At 37.6% G+C, this 21,358-nt stretch overlaps 1 protein-coding gene and 1 pseudogene across 1 annotated transcript; one reads left to right on the top strand and one right to left on the bottom strand.

Annotated features, from left to right (window-relative positions):
- The first annotated feature begins 841 nt into the window (after positions 1-841).
- LOC131333430 (U3 small nucleolar RNA-associated protein 21 homolog) lies at positions 842-15,640 on the top strand. The gene is made up of 18 exons (XM_058367950.1): positions 842-1,184; positions 1,339-1,366; positions 2,038-2,138; positions 2,977-3,180; positions 3,311-3,554; positions 3,991-4,166; positions 8,159-8,241; positions 9,170-9,242; positions 9,689-9,754; positions 10,436-10,478; positions 11,468-11,607; positions 11,785-11,997; positions 12,899-12,983; positions 13,095-13,389; positions 13,841-14,102; positions 14,224-14,446; positions 14,551-14,765; positions 15,254-15,640. Exons 1-18 carry the CDS (start codon positions 1,059-1,061, stop codon positions 15,401-15,403), a joined length of 2,727 nt encoding a protein of 908 aa, XP_058223933.1. The 5' UTR covers positions 842-1,058; the 3' UTR covers positions 15,404-15,640.
- Positions 15,641-16,170: 530 nt separating this feature from the next.
- On the bottom strand, positions 16,171-19,758 carry LOC131333192 (receptor-like protein EIX2; annotated as a pseudogene).
- Positions 19,759-21,358: the final 1,600 nt, after the last annotated feature.

The following is a 21,358-nucleotide window of genomic DNA, read 5'->3' as shown; positions in this document are numbered from 1 at the left end:
TTTCCGTCATAATGAAACAATAATTCTTATAAAATTGACGAAAAACTAACACATGTGATTTTTTTTTAATAAGGACAAAATAATCCATTTTGAATTTTTTAGCTGAACAACTCCTAAGCCACGAACTTGATCAAACATTCTCAAAATGCTGAAAGAAAAAGGAGGAAAAATCTTTTACCTTCTAATCAACTTAAACTCATAGTATCTTTTTTATTTAAAATCTCGAAACCAATAATCAGCTGAAAACTTTACGTTTATTAATTAGCAACCTCTCAACAATCTAAGTGGTGGCAAAACCACAAGTAGTTTGTTCCTCATTTTCCTACCAAGGCCTTGTTGTCCTAAGTTTTTCATGATTTTTGTTTTTGTTTTGCCCTTATTCAATATTTTTGGGTATTTGTTAGTTTTTGCGCTAAATTTTTGAAAATTGTTGATTCGTCTGAAAGAGAGGAATAAAAAATCAATTTTTTTTTTTTGGAAATATCCAAGATAAAGTTCAAAATTTGGCCTTCTATCTTGGATATTTCAAACAATATTTGGGTTAAAGTAAAAAAAAATTACTTTTCCGATTCTCTTTCGTCGAGACGAATCAATAATCCACAAAAATTTGACTCGAAACTAACAAACATGATTTTTTTTAATAAAGAAGACAAAACAAAAAACAACCCCCCCCAGAAAAAAAAAAAAGTTTAGGAGAAGCCTCACTAAATTGACGAAAATACAACAAATGTTAATTCCACTACGTTCAAAATATAGTTTCATTGTAATATCTTTTTCTACTACTTTTATTTTCTGATAACTAAACGGACCTTGGAGAGTTGAGGGGGCGGGCGGAAAGCGGGTTTCCCTCCGGTTTCAACCGGTTTAGGATTTCCAATGAACGGCCAAGATCAATTGAAGCGATCAAACTTGGCCCAAAACCGGGACTCCATTACGGAAACCAATTACGGCGTCGTCACGACCGTCTTCTTCGTGTCTTAAACCCCTTGCGCTCCAAAACCCTAAAAACTGATAAACCGCCAAAAATCACAGAGAAACACCTCTCTTCTCTCTCTAGAATGGGAATATTCGAGCCGTTTAGAGCAATCGGATACATTACAAGCAGCGTTCCTTTCTCTGTGCAAAGATTAGGCACCGAGACCTTCGTCACCGTCAGCGTCGGCAAAGCATGGCAGATTTACAACGTAATTTCACTTTCTTTTTCCTCTCCGTAATCTAGATATACTCTGGTTTTTATCGTGTAGGTCGTTGAAAGCACGTTATTCTAGCTCAGTTGGGTTAGATTATACTTGTTCGCTCTTTGATATATATATTTTTTGTTTTTTTCCCCTTGTGCAGTGTGCGAAGCTGAATTTGGTGCTCGTTGGTAAGACTTCATTAATTTCGTACTTTCGCATTTTGGTTAATTTTCAGATTTATGTTGTCCTCGTGTGTGTGTTTATGCATTCCTGTATGTGTTCGTCTGTTGTGCTTTTGTGCTGTATTGACTTTGTTAAACTCTGCAGGCTAAATTATGTAATTGTAAGAATGCTAGTGATAAGAAGACCTTCAAAACATGAATTTATGAAGTCGGCGTAAAGTTCGTTTGTTTTTGTGGTGTTATTATTTCAATGGATATATTACTCATGTCAAGGCTAACTTGTAGAATTGTAAGAACTGCTTTTGATATGAAGACCATGGAAACATGATTTCTGACATCGCTGTAAAGTTTATTTATTCTTGTGATGTTTTGGTTTCATCGTTTTTTTTTTTTTCACTTTATTCAGTCTACCTTACACTAAAGACAGTCAATAGTTGTATTTTCTGGTATGTGCAACTGATAGCAGAATGCAATATATTCAAATGTGACAGAGTATAACAGATTACCTGATACCAGTAATCGGAGTTTCGTTTATAGAGTGTGTGTGTGTTCATTTCTTTGTGTGCCTGTTGCTTTGATGGATAGAATTATTTGGGATCATATTTGATTTTTATTAACGTTTTTGTTGCTTTAGCCATCCTTTTTCTAACTGAGCTCCATTGAAAATTTTGGCTAAGGTCCTCTAATGCCTAAGAAGATACGCGCTCTTGCTTCCTATCGGGACTACACGTTTGCTGCTTACGGCAATGACATTGCAGTTTTTAAGCGTGCACATCAGGTTTGTTGTTGAGGACACTTTTTGGTATGAGAAGGTTATTGGTCATTCAAAACATGTCTTTGTTTGGATGCTGGTACCTTCAGCATTTGGGGTTTCCAGTTGATAAAGTACTAATTTATGCCAAATCATCAGACAAGAGTTCAACCATGGTGTAGTTTAAATGTATAGAATTTTACTATGGCTTCAATTTATCTTTTGTGTACTCTTTTATTTGTTGTTGATGATGCATTTGTAGCTATTTACGAGTATTTTTTTTTGTTATTGGTCAGTTTATATATTAGTTTTGATCCTAATAAGAAATACGACTTTCTTATATCTTTCTTCTTCGTAATGTAGAATGCATGTTTTTGGGGAGTATTTGAAATTGTTGGGCTGTTTCTGTGATTCTTTAACAGTTGGAGCCTCTTGAAAGTTTGAATATATGCAATCTTTGGTCTTATCACTCCTCGGTTGACCTTGAGAGAACCCAATCCAATTTCTAAGCAATGACCATTCATGGTTGACTAGTCATTTGATCATTTGCACTTTTGATACAAGATCCCTCTCGAGTTCTTAATTTTTTAATAGTTCGTTATTGATTGCTCACTAATAGGGCATTGTACTAAACCAAGGAATGCAGAAGAATACTACTTTCTTCAGTATATCATCCATGTTCTTTTACGTGAAAGAACTAATATCAGCAGCAACATAATCTACCACGATATTTTCTTTTCTGATTCAATATTGTGTCCAAGACCTGTTTGTTTATGCCAAACGGATGAAATTGATTTTATAAGGTGTACACAAAATACATGTTAGATACAAATTTGGGTGAAGCATGACACTTACTCCTGAACAGGTGGCAACTTGGAGCAGGCATACTGCAAAGGTCAACCTGTTGCTTCTGTTTGGGGAGCACATCCTAAGTGTTGATGTCAGTGGCAATATTTTTATCTGGGCTTTTAAAGGAATTGACCAGAATCATGCTCCACTTGGACACGTTTTGGTGGAAGATAAATTCAGTCCTACTTGTATAATGCATCCAGATACTTACCTAAACAAGGTAAGTGCATATTCTTCCCTAAGGGAGTAGTGGTAAGAACATCAAGTAGAACCATGGCAATAATGCTTTTCAGATGCTGCTTTATAGTTCTTCTCTCGTTAGACCTTCTCATGCAGAATCATATAAACAGGTAATTCTAGGGAGCCAGGAAGGTTCTTTCCAACTTTGGAATATTAGCACAAAGAAGAAACTTTACGAGTTCAAGGGCTGGCAATCTTCCATATGTTGTTGTGTTTCATCACCAGCGCTAGATGTTATTGCAGTTGGATGTGCTGATGGAAAGATCCATGTACACAACATTCGTTTTGACGAGGAAGTAGTTGGGTTTACACATTCCACTCGAGGGGCTGTGACTGCATTATCTTTCAGCACTGGTAAGGACAGGGATTATGTGGAACTTGGTTTTTGGTTGCAACAAATTTCCTATTTTGATATATGCAGTTTTTGTCTTTAAAACTTTAAACGATGATGTTGCTAATACTTGGATGAGTCAAGTTGAAGATAGCTATGATTGAGGAAAATTATAAATTGAAGTTTATCCAAGAGAAGGATTTGTCTAACTGGTCTAGTATTTGGGATGAGACATTGAGTTGTACAACCTAAATAAGTACAATAATTAGTCAACCGATTTGAAAAGCCATAGTTCTCCAAATATATTAATCTTGCTCATCTGATTGAAAAAATCCACAGACTTCCCTCTAGCTGTTATGTGAATGCTTACGTGTTTGGAAATAATTGGAATCATATGCAGGTTTAATTCTATGAGTATTTTGCATTTACGTTTTATCTATGCATTCTCTGCCATTGTAGATGGACAGCCACTCCTAGCATCTGGAGGTTCATCTGGTGTCATAAGCATATGGAATCTTGAGAAGAGGCGTCTCCAGTCTGTCATTAAAGAGGCTCATGATAGTCCAATAATCTCATTGCATTTCTTTGCTAATGAGCCAGTGCTAATGAGTTCATCAGCAGACAACTCAGTAAAGGCAAGAATATTTGTGATCTTTAGGTTCTCAATTGAGGTTTTATCATCTTTTTTGGTGTGGTGCTTTCTTGAAGTAAGAGAAATATAATTTTCTCTGTTCAACTATTAAATATGAATAGGTGAACTAATAAAGAAGTTTTAAGTAGGATTTTGCTCTATGCTAACCCAATCCATTAGACACACCCCCTTGGTGAGGCCAGAGTATTTCATCATCTTCTTTTTTATGCTCGTTTAATAATTCACTCTGTCAGTCTCTTGAGTAAGTTGGATTCAATTCTGAACTAAGCTAGGTTAGTCTTCACAAGGGGGTTCTATATTGCTCTATCCAGTCCAATTGGCTGCTTATAATTGGTCTGGCATTGGATGCATGAATGAAAGACTATAGTCGTTTACTTGTAGGATTTATATATATTATTGGGCTCATTTCCATGCAATTAAGCTTTAGAGGTAATTGATATTTTAACATGGCATCAAAGTTATGGTTTTGGGGAGGTCTTGGGTTGAACTCTCACCATTTTCGTTTGTTGCCCGTTCATGTTTGTTACATGGTCTTTGGTACAACTCAATCCCAAAAGCTAGCCATTGAAGTGAGGGTGCCCTCACACTTATATACTTTGTAGTACTTTGGTACCAAGGCAATGTGGGACTTCGCTTCACTTTCTCCTTCACACGTAGCATGCACACTCAGCAACACTTGTCGCGTGTAGACCAGATACACACACCCTACCCATCTCCTAACTCTGATACCATGTTGCACGGTCTTGGGTAGAATTCAACCCCAAAAGCTAGCTATTGAAGTGAGGGTGCCCTCACCCTTGTATACTTCATATTACTTTGGTACCCATGCAATGTCGAACTTCGCTTCACAGTATTCTCCTTCTCCCTTTTGCACTCTGTTGTGCATCTCCATGTGCAAGGTAGGCGTTAGGTGGCTTGATATAAATTGTTAACTTAACAATACTACGTCTCTAAACAGATGTTCAAAAGTGAACATTCCAATTAGTGGCACACTGATACTAAGATCTGGCTCTAAGGTATTGTGCAACAAGGAGGGTGCTTGTTCTAGTTCGATAGTTATGTTGTCACACCACAAAATGAGAAGTGACCGGCCATGAACCACAAAACCAAAGCTTGTAGAACATGCAGCCTAAAAAGAAATTTTATAAAAACTCCCAAGCAAAGATCCACCAAACAGTCAACCATTTTTTTTTATTAGAAACAATTTCAACCAATTAAATTTAACAAAAGCATGGGGCACAAACATCCCGTGAACCAAATAAAATCCAGTGATCCAATAGTTGTAAAATAATCCAAATGTCTGACAAAATGTTTCAATGCGGAAGCGATGAAATGAAACGCTAAGCTAGAATGAGACACCCTAAGGAGGTCAACAAACGAAATTCCCGAGATGCCGCCAAAGTCTTTGCCTAACTTCCCAACTTGCCAGAAAAAGAAGTTGGAATAAATCCGTCAGCTGACGAGCTCAGTGAGTAGTAAAACATGTATATTAAATACAGTCCTAAAATAGGGATCAAAATAATTTACCATGTCAACATAAATTTGGCATACAGGTGAACAATAAAATAATCAATTAATCCAATGAACGATTCATCCGATAAATCTTACTGGTGATCTCAATACAATCTCCAATAACAATGGGGAACCACAACCAATACCAAATAGTACCAAGTGCCAGTGAACAAATGCCTCATAATTGGATCCAATATCGAAACTTAGAGTCACCACTAGTAGGCAGCCCGTAGAACTTTTCTCTAAGAATGATCCGGTCAATAACAATCGTTGAGTATTAGGGTCACCGGCCTAATCCGGTCTCTTCCTTAATGGCCAGAGTCACCCATACACAGGGGATTAATTTCCCTCGACTTCCAAAATATGTTCCCAACAATATCTACAAAGTTCTCACCAAAAGATTATCAGAACAATAAATAGTTTCACCAATCCGCATGCCAATTTCAAGAACCAAATAAAACAAATGCATGTTTCCAATTTCAATCATTAATTTTCTAAAACAACAATTTAAGGGACACGGGGAAGTTCGAAAGTACATAACCTGCTTAACCATTCACCTGGGTCCAAAGCTAATGCAAACAAACAACACGAAACGAGTCTAACCTGAACAAAGAATCATGTAGTACTATTATCACTAACTGTATTAGGACTAATGTAAAATTAAAATTAACTAATCCTAGAACTCACTCAATCCACGAGAACCGTACAAAACCCAAACTTTAATTTCCAATTCCAACAATATGTCTCCCATGCAGCCACCTGTTCTCCATTCCCAAATTCCAACCTAAGTCCAAGTAATTCATTCATTTTCCCACTCGCACCACGTCAAACTTTCTGTTCTAAACTCTAGTTTTTGCACTTTCTTTAGTCATTAACCATTACCTAATCCTCCAATATCCACTACAACAGCCCACTACGAAACACGAAAAGACAATTTGAATAATATAATAGAAAGGGAATTAGTTGCTAATATATCAAAAGGACATCTAACAATCTTCGTCAATCCACCACGCACAAACCGACTTAGCACCCGTCCACCTTCCCTCTTGCCTTGCCACAAACCCAACACACCCAATAATTTTATGAGAAGGAGACATATATGTAGATTAGAAAGCAACTGAACCAATTAAAGAGCGAAGTACCTATTTTAGAAAAACCAAGACCATCCGTTGAAAGAATACTCGAACTCGAAGAACCCTTGAAGCTGCGCCCCTATATTTTTGTTTTCCTCAGAACGATATGTTCAACATAACAGAAACCCTACTCAGCTTATAGATATAGCCTTAGGTAGTACCTACTAATCACGAGCACCCACAATTATAGCCATCCTGGTTAAACAAAATATCTAAAATTCTAACTGAGGTAAAAACTAAATTATTTTGGTTAATTAAGCTCATACCCCTGTAGTTATAATAACGTCAATTATACCCGTTGTGTATGCAAAAATAATTAATCGGGACCCAACCATAACACCCAATTAAATAATGGCCAAAATAATTAATAAATTAAATAAAATTCTAGGCCATAACATATGTGGCTCCCTAAAATTCCATCCAAGGCAGTGCTTTTGTGTGTGGTTAAAAAATTGTGAAGAGATCAACTATGGATAATTCGGTTAGTTGAGGTGAGATGCTGCCTTTTCATATTGGGATGTCAACCTCGGGGTTGAAGAGTTGTCAACCATCTTGCCTTGAGTATATAATGAAAATACATTGGTTCTTTATCCTCTTTCATTTCGTTGCAGATAGATTTTCTCTTTTGGATGTTCTTTTGGCTTTGGTTGTGACTTTTTTTGACTTCTAAGTGTATTGTGACTAAGATTTTAAGGAACTAAGATAGTATTGTTCTTATAATTAACTGGCACTCTTATGGGTGAAAATCTTTTCAGGTTGGTTATGTACAAATAACAATATTACTTTGTCTCTTATACATACATTTCAGTAATTGAAATACTCGTCATGACGCTGATCTCTTGGTTTTAATTAGTACTATGGCTTGGATTATGATTTGGAGCAATCTTTTTATTTTTTCCTTCAATTTTTTATGAGTGCTGCTATTGGTACCGACGGTACCGTAGGGAAAATGCACCGACGGCCACCGGACAGCCGATCCGAGCCGTCCAAAAATTTTAAAAAATAAAACCGAGTGGGCCTACGCGAGAATGAATGGCATCCGAGGTGTGTAAGGTACTTGATCCGAGCACCCCTTTTTCGTGTATATACACGAAAAAGGGGTGCTCGGATCAAGTACCTTACACACCTCGGATGCCATTCATTCTCGCGTAGGCCCACTCGGTTTTATTTTTTAAAATTTTTGGACGGCTCGGATCGGCCGTCCGGTGGCCGTCGGTGCATTTTCCCTATGGTACCGTCGGTACCAATAGGATTTCTAATTTTTTATACATCCTGTGAAAGTATTCATTTGATTTATGAAATGGTTTTTCCTTTTCTTATGTCTCTTTAGATGTGGATTTTTGACACAAGTGATGGGGATCCTCGCTTGTTACGCTTCCGAAGTGGGCATAGTGCTCCTCCTATTTGCATAAGGTGATTATGCGTTACATATTTGTTGATCTTGAACATATATGGAGTTTTCTTGTTTGGGGAATATTGGAATGGTGACTACTCAACTATCAATTTATCTTTGATGATGTGTCTCCTTGATAAAGGATGTCAGAGTTTGTCCCATATTGGTTAATTATAACCTCCAAGACTAATATATGAGCTTGTGGGGCCTCTCCACTCATTGCCAATTGGATTTGAGTTAAATGCTTTAAGATGGTATCAAAGCTAGGCTTTTGGAGGCTTTTCAACAGGACTCTCTTGAGTTACTAAGTAGTCCCAAAAGCTTAAACTGTTAGAAAATGGGCCCAGCCGTGTATATCAAGCTATTTAACACCCTCCCTCACGTGCAACCCTGTCTTGCACATGGAGATGCAAAGTTTCAGAGATAGAGGGAAACATAATACGAAGAGGAAAAGCATAATGCAAATGAGGAACAAATGCAAAGAGAGAGATTTTACATAATACCATGTCAAGTTACCAGTAGTCCCAAAAGCTTAAGCTGTTTGGAATTTGGCCCAACCATGTATATCTAGCTATCTAAAATGATCGCCTTCTTGTTCTTGCCTTGAAAGCACCTTGTTTCGTCATGAGCTTGTCTCACGTCGGTTAATTATAAGCTCCAAAACTAATATATATACCTGGGCTGCCTCTCCACTCATTGTCAATTGGTTTTGAGTTGGATGCTTAAACAAAGGAAAAACACCTTGCATTAAAATGCTGATACAAAATGCTTGATTCACTTTTGAGTAGGTCCTAGCACAAACTGGTCATTGTATCTCAACAGTTTATTTTAATATCGATGGCGTTCCTCTATGCGAGTATATGTTTTTGCCCAATCTATCTTGGTTGACCAATGATGTTAATATCATGGTCATGCCTTTCTTGTTTTGGTTTTCCTGATTCTTTACAGGTTCTATGCTAATGGGAGACATATTCTGTCAGCTGGGCAAGATCGTGCCTTCCGTCTTTTCTCAGTCATCCAGGTTTATTGCTTGTTAGCCAAATTTCACAGTCAGTTGATACACTTATTCAGGCTTTGCAACATTTTCTTCCACTGAGTTTAACCCCCCTAACCCCAACCCCCAAACCCCCCCAAAAAAAAGGAGATTAAAAAATACCAGGAAAAGTTAGGGTTTCACCCCAATTAATCTTGTTAATTTTGTACTCTCTGTATGCGGTTTTTTAAATTTCTCGATAAGAAGCAATGCATGTGTTGACATCAGTTTAGTCTTCCCTATAGAATCTGTTACCGAATTGAGCTTATGTATGTCTACGATTTTCAGCTATCTATTTTTCTGTTTGTACTTCTCCCAACAGTCCCTCCTTCCCCTCTCTTATTGTTTTACTGGTGTTTGTTACCATGCTGTTCTATGAACTAATTGTTTGAATCTTGGGATTTAGTTAATAGATGTTTTGATTGTTTTAACAGGATCAGCAAAGCAGAGAGCTTTCCCAGCGTCATGTATCCAAAAGAGCAAAAAAGCTCAGGGTCAAGGTACGATAGGTAGCTGCTAGTACTTGTCTCTATTGTAAGACTATCTTGTCAATGTCTTGTTAAAGCAGACAAATTAGTTTGCAGACCCGGATCCTTGTTGGTTCCAATTTCTTTCTGTTCTCTTTCATTTTTAATGCCTTAAGAGCTTTGGATATTTATTAGAACGGAATATACTTGTTTGGCAAACCCAAGTCTTTTGTTTACTCGGTTCGTTGTAATCTTTAATTCATGGATATATATGAAGCAGCCTTTGCAATATGTATTTTACTATTGTAGATGGCTCTGTTTGTGTTTTTGACTACGAGGGCCATTTTTGTTTCGATAGGAGTCAACTTTTCATAAATGCATTCCCATAGTTAAAATGCAGTTATGGTCAACTTTTTTTTGCCTCCAAGTTATGAGTTTATTGTTTGTGAATCCAAGATCTGTTCTTTTACTTGATGGATAACATGTACTTCTAGTTTAGAGTTCACTCAGAATTGCACATCCAGAACTGCTCTCCACGCTCATCTGTCCACACCTTTACCCAAGCTCATTAACATGGTTCCTGATGTGGAATATCCTTGAAAGTGCATCAAAGTTGTAGACCATACTTGAAGTTACTGTTTAAGTTTGCAGTGAGTGCTGAGTAAAGGCTGTTCCATGATTCCATCAACTAATATTTTTTGGCTTGTATTTCAGGAGGAAGATATAAAACTGAAGCCCGTTATAGCCTTTGATGTTGGTAGGAGCTTTCTCTGTGTGCTATTCTTCTCGTGCAAGTATTCAAGTTTTGTTCTTGGATATAGTCGATAATGTTACATTTACTTGTTTGTTTATGTCTTAGTATTTAACCTGGTTCAACTTTAGTGATTATCATGGATCCTCTTCTTTCTCATTTCTACCTTTTGGGTTGTTGTGGTGACTAGTTTTGAAGCTCACATTTGGCTTAGTACTCTACAACGAGTCTTTTGGTGTTATGTTTCTTTTTCTTTGGTTCTTAATGTGTTTTACTCCCTAATAATTTCTTATGGGGTTGCTTATAAACAAAGTGCTTTCCTATTAGCTCATGTAGTTCCTGCCCCCTGTTATGCCAAATCTAGTTACCAGACCAAACTAAGCCTTGTTTCTAAATGGGTTGGGGATGTGAATTGTTTTTCGCCATTTTGCTCTGTCAAGGGGCCCCTATTCAATTTAATAGATTCATATCCTTTTTTACCACAATCACGTCATCTTTTGCCTCTACCTAGCATTTCTATTAATAGAAATCTTCTCATTTTTCTTTATTGTTTCCATCTACTGGTCTATGCTTAATCTCTTCAACTTCATTCTATTCAATTAAGATGAATTGAGGATTTTTTTTCATCAGTGAATCCGACAGATAGTCTATTATGGAGGATTGATTGGTAATTTGTCAAAAATGACCTCTCAAACACTTTTAGATTGCAGGGGCCATAACTTTCTGTAATAAAATTTTCTTGTCATTTGTTGCAGACTGAGTTTGAGAGGTTGTTCACTTTTATTTTATAATCTTTCTTTGGAAACATCCATCACTAAGGCAGAATTTTTCCTAATCTAAGAAGATGGATTTCTTTTGTTCATTTAACGAATGTCTGTACCTTATTGTATGCTCTCTCTCTCTCTCTCTCTCTCTCTCTCTCTCTCTCTCTCTCTCTCTCCGAATGAAATTACCTGATTTAGTGTACTTTGATTTCTTTGCTCAAAATCAATCAGCTGAAATAAGGGAGCGTGATTGGTGCAATGTGGTCACATGCCATATGGATACTGCACAAGCGTACGTGTGGAGGCTTCAGAACTTTGTTCTTGGCGAGCACATCCTGAAACCATGCCCGGAAAATCCAACATCTGTTAAGGTGATAGTTCTGTTTAACCTGTTATTCCTTCTTAGATAATATGTTGGTGCTGTTGCATAAAATGAATTGAAAAAAGAATGCGGGTACTGTTGCTTCTGCTGAAGTTAAGAAACTTGAATCAGACAAAACTTTATTAAGCTATTGTTAACTTAGTTGATCTCTTTTATTTTGTGATAGGCCTGCACCATCAGTGCCTGTGGCAATTTCGCTGTGCTAGGTACAGCTGGTGGTTGGATTGAGAGATTTAATCTTCAGTCTGGGATCAGCCGTGGCAGTTATGTGGATGTGTTAGAGAAAAATAGCTATGCCCACAGTGGAGAGGTGGTTGGTGTTGCCTGTGATTCCACAAACACCTTGATGATAAGTGCTGGATATCATGGGGATATAAAGGTCCATATTCTCGTCCAAAACCTTGATCCTATATTCTCTTTCATGCAGAAGTTGCCTGAAACCTCCTTTTTTGTAACAACTTAATTTTATGTCATCTCAAAATGATGTTATGTATGGCATGACACCATAGAACCATAGAGGGACTGAAATGAGTCCTGTATTCTCACTGTCACTTTGTGGAAGTGATGATTATGTTGAAAGCTTTCTACCATTTGAAAGAGAGTGGCCAATAATTTTGATCCACGCCTGTTCACTTCTCTGGGATCATTGCGAAATTTTTATATTGACTAATTACTCCTGAAGTGAAAGGACTTACATTTTCGTTTGTATAATTTGACTATACTTTCCATATTTATCAGCCATTCCTCCTCTCTAGTAGTAATTCATTGTTTCCAAGTTTCTATTGCTTGTTAAGGACAGAGAATGTAGTTTCTTCATACTTCATACGGCATGAAGATGATTTCAGACTTTAGCTTTAGAATAATGGAACACATAGCGCAGATTGGGAACATCCCATTACTCTTTATTACTGGTTTGCTTTTGGTGCCATCACTGAATAAGAATCACTCGTCATCTTCCAACCATAGCCTGTGATTACTTTTCAAAAACTGAAGGCCTTTGCTATGGTTTAAATTGTGGTGATATTCAGTTAATTAGATTCATGTCCGTACTTTTGTTGTTTATGGATGTTATGTACAAGAAATGACATTTTGCTCGGGGGAGGGCGGCTAGTCATCTTTGACCAATTTATGTAGTAACTGATCTATAGTTCTCAAGGTCTCATCTATAAATGTGCCATAGTTTTACATCTGGTAATTCCTTGTGTTTGATTAAGCATGCATGTTTGTGTCCAATGCTCTGCTGGGTTATTTTCTAACTAAATTTTCTTTTTCTATTGCAGGTGTGGGATTTCAAAGGACGTGAGCAAAAATCCAGATGGGAAATTGGTTGTTCACTGGTGAAGATTGTTTACCATCGTGTCAATGGTATTATATTTTGGTTTCCCTCTGGACATCTCCACTTATCACTTATGTACCAAACCAAAGATTTGTATAAGAAAGTGTAATTTTGTGCAATATTTTTTTGAATATTTTCAGGTCTTTTGGCAACAGTGGCAGATGATTTAGTCATCCGTTTATTCGATGTTGTGGCACTAAGATTGGTTCGTAAATTTGAAGGTCACACAGACCGTATTACAGACTTGTGCTTCAGCGAGGATGGCAAATGGCTTTTGTCATCCAGCATGGATGGGAGTCTTCGAATTTGGGATGTCATCTTAGCAAGACAAATAGATGCTATACATGTTGATGTTTCCATAACTGCACTGTCTTTGTCATCGAATATGGATGTTCTAGCAACGACTCATGTTGATCAAAATGGGGTCTATCTCTGGTAAGTATTTTGTCCACGTATTGAAATTTTCTCTTCCAAATGGCCTGTCCTCCATCTAAAGGTTGCTCACTCTATTCCTAATGGGGAAGCAATGTTAGGATCGCAATCTGGACAGAGTTCTTTAAGTTTATCAAAAGTAGGTTGAAAACGGTGCATATGTATGTCAGAGCATACTATAATTTTAGTGTATCGGTGATCTCATCTCCTTGCCATCTTCCAACCACATGCTAAAATCGAAGACGTTAGCTATGCTTTACATGAATGTGGTCTAAGAGTGCCTCAATTTTACTTTCCGTCATGATGTTTGATGAAGCATGCAAGTGTGCGGTTCTTGTTCTGCTATATAATTGAAGTTTTCCTGCTATGTATGGTATAAACATTTGACGGGTTTTATCTTTCTTTTCCTTGTTATTTCTTAATCTAGTAAATCCATGAATTGTAATTTTATCAGGGTTAATCAAGCAATGTTTACTGGAGCTCCTAATGTTGAGTCCTATGGAAGTGGGAAGGAAGTAGTGAATGTAAAGTTGCCATCTGTCTCTTCAACAGAAGGTTCTCGTGATAATGACTCTGAGAAGCCTGTTATAACACACTCAGAAGTTGCCTACAGTTCTCATACTCCGCTTTCAGTTAGGCAAATTCCAGATCTCGTTACTCTCTCATTATTGCCTAAGAGCCAGTGGCAAAGCTTGATCAATTTAGACATTATCAAGGTGATTTACTTTAACTCCAGTTTTATATGGTCTAGTCATAAAAATCTTGTACTTGCTGTTGCTGAAATACAATGGTAATAGTCCAATTTATGACATTTTTCGGTGCGTTGAAAATTTCCAGGCTCGCAACAAACCAATTGAGCCTCCAAAGAAACCCGAAAAGGCTCCTTTCTTCCTGCCTTCAATACCATCTCTATCTGGAGAAATAATGTTCGCACCTATTGAGTCAGCTAATGAAGAGAAGGATAGTAACGGTGATAAACGTGAAAAAAGAGAGGAACAAGCTCATTTGGCGTCATCCCGCTTTGTGCAATTTCTTCACACCTCAGCGGACTTGGAAAATTGTAGGTTTACTAGCTAAGAGATACTTGAACGCTTAAATAGCTAAATCTGCGAGTCTAATGATGTTTAACTGTTTACGCATATCTTCAATCTTTGGTTTTTGCAGTTTCAGCATTCACTGATTATATTAAAAGCTTGTCTTCGTCAACTTTGGATATGGAACTTAGAATGCTTCAGATTATAGATGATGATGATGAACAAGAACCCGAAAAGAGACCCGAGTTCCATTCTATTGAATTGCTGCTGGATTATTTCATTTATGAGATCTCCTGCAGAAATAACTTCGAGTTCTTTCAAGCTGTCATCAGATTGTTTCTAAAGGTACCGATTCTTCTTTGTTTTACAGCCAATTCAATAATTATAGTTCTTCTCCATTGATGTATAAGTGGTCAATGCGGTTGCACATAGTTGAGAATGTAACAAAGATTATAAATCAACCTTCGCCACATTAAATTTGGAGAATACAGATAGGTCTGGTAGTTTTTGTTGTTCGCTACTTTTAGGTTGTGCAGGTTTTATTAGATTGCTGTGGTAGAGAAGATGACGAAAATTATTTTCAGGTGTTTTTGATTATTTTCCTTTCCCTTGGTAAAACCCTCCACACTAAACACAGTCTTGGTAAGTAATTGGAAATGTTTTATGACAATAAATGAATTTCATCCTATCGTTTCCCTTTCCCTTGGTAAAACTAAAACCATCCACACGAAACACAGCCTTAGTTAGCATTTGGAAGTATTTTTTTAATTTCTGCTCAATCCATAAGTGGTTGTTTACTGGTTTCGTTTGACACCCCTGTATCTTCTGTCCAGATCCATGGTGAAACAATCCGCCAGCAGCCGAAGTTGCAAGAAAAGGCACGAAAGCTTCTAGAAATACAAGGAGCGGTATGGCAAAGGGTAGACAGGTTGTTCCAAAGTGCTAGATGCATGGTTACGTTTCTCAGCAACTCTCAGTTTTGATTATCTTGCATTATCTTCAATGTCTGTTGTTTAATTATATGCCCAATTTTGGTTCCTTAAAGTGTAAAAATAGCATTTTATTATTTCTGTTGTTATTTTTACGGCATCGTAATGCTGTCTGTTATCCTGGAAGTAAATCAGTGATCTGTTAGTAGAAGTGAGTTCATCGATAGAACACACACGAATCGTTTATTTATACGACTGGAAGGGTGGATGGCAATCCTCATTTTTGAACTTCATGGCGTGCACTGAATTCTTTCAAAAGCTTGTGGTTTTTGATGGGAAATTGATTTTCGGTTAAGTGGCGTCATTCTTTTGATCCTCGGCAGTTTTCCCCATGAAACCAAAGGAGTCAACTGTATCCATTTTAAGTTCATATTACTCTCAGAAAGGAAACCAAAATTCCTGGTTCAAATCCCAGTCTAGTACTCTCTAGCAAAGCTATCTTACTGATGCTGGATGCTATCTCAACAAATAGTAGATCGATAGAAAGACGAATATTTTGAGTACGGAAATGATTCCAGCACTAGAACATAATTTAATCCGAAATCAATGCTTGAGCATTGAAGCCAGAAGGAAAACCGGGGAAGAGTGTGTCCTCCGTCCAGAGGCGTCTCTTCAAGCAGTGGGAAGGACGAATTCTCGGCTGGCCCTGCTTTATTGGTTGAGAATCCGGTAACTATTTGAGGTGATTTCAAAACTAGTGGTTCAGAATTTTTTTCGTGACACTGTTTCTGAAATCACACTTTTTTATGGCACTCAGTCTTTCAAATTCCTACTCCTTTCCTTTCAAAACAATACAAGCGATGAAAAACTATTGGAGTTCTCCCACTGAAGTTTTAGCACACTGAATGGAAGACAGAAAATTACACAATTTTAAATAACCAAGCCAATAAGGCTCGAAATAAATATGTGGAAGACGTTCTAACATTTTGATCGTCACAAGTCTGATGCCATCGGTACATACCCCTAACCCCCTTTAGTGAATGGTGGGATTGGTCTCTCAAGATTAATTGAGTTGCACGTAAGCTGGCCGAACGCCTGAATTATCCCCCAAAAAAAGTCCGAAAAGCTTTCAAAGGCTCCTCGCATGGATATATTTCCTTCTGTAGTTCATTGCAGCTCTTCTTCTCGCCCAAGGGAATCTATACACAATCTTGTCTGCAAAACTGAAGTAGGCATCACTCCAAGGTCTTCTGATTGATATGATCAAAAAAGGAACCAGAACACCTGCAGCAAATCCCACCCCAATGCTGAAGTAAAGCCACTTATCAATAAAGCTATCTGAATCTTGATCATGATTCTCATCCGTCTTTCCTGTATCGGGACGTTTCCTTTGGCACTCAACAGGAAGAGGATCTCCACAAAGACCTGGGTTTCCAGCAAAACTGGATTCACTAAAAGTCGACAACTGCCCCAAATAAGGGATCATTCCTGTTAAATTGTTGTTGGATAAATTCAGATAACCCAAGAACGATAGCGAAGAAAGGCTTGCAGGAATTGCACCGGAGAACTTGTTACTTGAGAAGTCAAGCGACCCCAATTCGCGCATGCTGGAAATGTTTACTGGAATTCGGCCACTGATTTGGTTTCTGGACAAGTTCAAAACCACCAAACCATTCAACTTTGTTAATTCCTCTGGGAACTCTCCATACAAATTGTTGCCTGAAAGGTCTATGCTGGTGAGAAGGGAAAGGGTCTTGGTGTATTTCTGAAATCCACCTTTTGTGTTCACAACAAAGCTTTCTTCATAATATAGACCCCTGTACCTCCCATATAGAAGATATTGGTTCACTTTTCCCTCTCCTACCATGGATTTCAAATCACCTAAGGTAGCTGGAATTTGGGAATTCAAATTGTTTTCATCAAGGTCAAGGACTTGCAGTGAACTCAACTTCGAAATCCACGAGGGAATTCCTCCAGTAAAAGAATTAGACCTTAAGCTAAGAATTCTGAGACTGAGAAAACCATTTCCAAGCCATTGCGGAATCTGACCTGTAAAATTATTGTTTCCAAGATCTAGAGTCTCCAAACTAGACAAATTTTGCAAGGAAATAGGGATTTCTCCAGAAAGTTTGTTGTTACTGAGGTGCAGAGACTGGAGCTGTTTTAGCTCACCCAAAGACCCTGGAATCACCCCAGAAAAGTCGTTGGTTCCAAGGTCTAGAGCCTTTAAGTAAGAGCAATTTCCAATGCTTGGAGGAATGCTTCCGATAAAATGATTACTCGAAAGATCAATGACTTGAAGATAGGTCATTCCTCCTATGGAGTCTGCAACTTCGCCATTTAGTTGGTTACCAGAAAGAGAAAGGAAGACCAAATCCATCAAAAGTCGGTGATATTCTGAGAAATGGAGCCGGTGAACTGATTGTTGGCGAGATCAAGTAACTCAATTTGGACACTAGGAAGAGGAATGGGTCCTTCAAAGAAGTTAGAGCTGAGATCAACATCTGCAAAGGGGGCTACACTTAAGGGATTTGGAAGCTGACCCTCTAACCGATTGAGAGAAACGTTCAAGAGCGATAGATTCAAAGAGAGGTCCCAGAACCAGCTAGGAATGGAACCTGAAATGCTAGTGTTCGGGAAATTAAGAAACTGGAGCTCCTTTTGAGATTCAAGCCAAGCTGGGAACGAGGGACCCAGTTGGCATGAACCCAAATCGAGATTTCGGATATGGAATGGAGGAATCCAATTAGAACTAACATTGAATATGAAAGAATTTGATGATAAGAGTAGGATCTTCAGATTTCTTAGCTTGGCAAAATGTGCTTCAGAGATAAAACCACTCAAGTGATTGGAGGAGACATCCAAGGCATTCAACTCAGAAAGCTGCCCAAAACTCTCTGGGAGAGTCCCATTTAGTTTGTTCCCTCCTAAACCAATGTCAGTAAGATTCTGCAGTGTTCCTAAAGAAGAAGGAATAAGACCTTCAAACAAATTAAAGCTAAGACCAAGGTTCACTAGATTTCCAAGTTGACCCAACCATTCAGGCAATTTACCAGAAAGCTGGTTGTTGCTCAGTTCCAAAAAACATTAAACTAGGAAAAGGATTCTTAGCACCACAGTTTGCAGTAACTTCAAGTGATACTGGTAAACTTCCAGTCAAGTTGTTACTGGACAAATCAAAATTTACCAAATTGCAGAGTCTACCAATGGAGCTTGGAATTCCACCCTTGACATTATTCGCAAATAGATCAAAGTCGGTCAGAAATGTCATGTTTCCAATGGCAGAAGGTACTTTGCCATGTAGTTTATTCGAAGCCAAACGGAGAACCTCTATTTTCCCCCACCCTTTCCTGAAGAGCTGGAGGCAACTGGCACTAAGATTATCGTTCAATGCAAGGTTCAAGTATTGTAGGCTTGGAAGCTCACCAAGACCAAGAGGAATTCTCCCAAACAACCGACTACTGCTCATATCGACATAGACAAGGCTGGTGAGATTTGCAAACCAATCTGGGAACTTTGAATTGAAGCTGTTAAAACTAAGATCAATAACAGCAAGCGATGTGAAGTTAATAGATTCAATTGGAGCTAAAGTGGAAAGGCTGCATAGTGAAAGGTGGAGCTCGGTCAGATGTGGAATTGTATTTAGTACCTCAGCCCAGTTTGATTCCACAAGTGAAAGGTCCACTTGGTTCATCTCAAGATGTTTCAGTGAAACAAGGCCTTTCAACCATTGAAAACTATCAACACTCAAGAAATTCAAAGAAACATCAAGAGATACCAAGCTAGAGAGGTTTCCCAAATATGGAGGGATTTTCCCACTAAACCCAGCATTAGAAAGGTTAAGATATTCCAAATTCTGCAAAGAACCAAGAAATACAGGAATTGGGATGTCTTGAAATGTGTTGGAACTCAAGTCTAAATGTGTCAAGGACTTGAGTTTTTTCAAGGAAGGTCTAATTTCTCCACTCAAGTTCCAGAATCCATACCTGGTATTAGAATCAGAAGAATCTAATGGATATGGGTTGTGAAGGTTGATTGTAATGACAGCTCCGGTATTGTTATCGCAATCAATCCCCCTCCATTGACAGAAGTTGCTTCCACGCCATGAGGAGAGCCGGTTCTCTGGATCGTTAAGGCCGTTTTTGAAATCAATAAGAGCTTCAAGATCAAATTTTGTGCAACTCGTGAGATGGGTATTTCCATAACAAACGAAGTCTGTTGCTATTGAGCAAAGAACAAGTAAAACAGGGCCAAAAACTGACAATCTCTCCATAAGTTTCAAGCAATGAACCACTGCTATGAACCATAAACTATTTGAAGTCTCTATAGGTGAAGAGACTTGTTAATAGCATCAAGGTGGTCTAATTTTCATCAGAATACTTATAAGGCCCTGGACATATTTTAGAAGGTCTTTGACTTATTATGTGTTTTGATTTGCTTGATGAGCAAGGTAGGGTGATGATAAATCCATTGATGGACATTCCCCCAATGAGAAAGTCAAAAGATGCACACCATCATATTGAGGACTTGGGATTTAGTGGGGGGTTGGAGTTTTAAATTATAGAAGTGTTGAAAACACACAACTAAGGGCAATATGATGATAAAATTGGTACAATATCTTTGACAAGAATCCCAATTTAGTGTATGAAAGGGTGATAAAGGTGAAGAAACCAATTTGGTTTCACATGGAGTTGAGAATTTTTATCCACACCACATTTCTTTCCCCTTACATCAGTTACATTTATCGTTTTTTACCTAAAAGTATGAATCCATACTATGTACAAATCTGTTTGTACTCCCAAACCTCCAAACCCCAACCTTAATTTTCTTGACTTTTGATTTTTTTAGAGAGAGAGAGAGAGAGAGAGAGAGAGAGAGAGAGACGTTGGAGGAGGAGAGAGAATAATTTGAGGGAGAGAAGAGGTAGGGATGAATAAGTTTTATTAGATAAATAAATATTATACTTTGTTTAGTTTTTTTTTTTTTTTGTTTATCTTACATTTTCCACAATTACAAATAAATTTAAATCTATTTTATTCCCCCTTCAAATATTTAATTCACAATAGCAAATATATATGTCTTTCTATGCATAGAATAAGAAAAATGCTTCCGTGCATCGAACATCGAACACAGGGGTCGGAAAAAAATTGAACTTTTTTTTTTTTTTATCAACTAGCATTATGTCCGTTCCATCTATAAGACTTAAAAATATATAAATGTGATTTTTTTTTCACGCTAGTAAATGCATGCAAAAATGTATACTATGAGAGAATGATAAGAGAGAAAAGGGAGGGAGAAGAGGGGGGGAAGATCGTTAGCCAGAAGACTGGATTCTGCCCTTTGGGCGTTTTTGCGGATAAAAAAAGAAAGAAAGAGAAAGAAGAAGACTGGATTCTATTTCCAGGCTTTCTCTGATAATATTCCAGGCTTTCTTTAGTAATATTCGGGAAGTCATAAAGATTGACAGTCATGTCAAAAAAAAAAGATTGCCAGTGTAGTAGAAGAAACTCCTCCTGGGAAAATGACGATCTATGAAGTGTTTTGATAATTAATATTCGTCAAGGATAAGTTAAGAATATTTGTTAATGCTGAAAATATCATTGATGGATATTAATTATCAAAACACGTCATTGACCGTCATTTTCCCTCCTCTTTTTACTGCCAAACATACAACCCATTTGTCACATTATTAAAATTCATATAGGCCCGTATGGAAAATTTTATTTTCCTTTACTAGAAAAATAGTAAAATTTACGGCTTCAACTTTCGCCCTGCGAAATACTTTTTTACAAAATAGTTCTTGCGAGATGGAAGAAATTATAGTTTTCCTGCAAAATTCTTTTTAAAAGAACATACAAGAAAATAAAATTTTTTTTTTTACTTCACTTTTCATGAAAGTCTATTTCTTTTGCCCTTTCTCATACAACATTCTTGACTCTATTCCGCCAACTGAATAGAGTTATAGCGAAACTTCCGTGATGCTCCCAAGTGGTATGGGAGCATCATACT

Source organism: Rhododendron vialii, chromosome 7a (assembly GCF_030253575.1).
Source record: "Rhododendron vialii isolate Sample 1 chromosome 7a, ASM3025357v1".
NCBI lineage: Eukaryota > Viridiplantae > Streptophyta > Magnoliopsida > Ericales > Ericaceae > Rhododendron > Rhododendron vialii.
The sequence above is the reverse complement of the archived record's forward strand: the minus strand, read 5'-3'. Positions and strand labels throughout refer to the sequence as shown.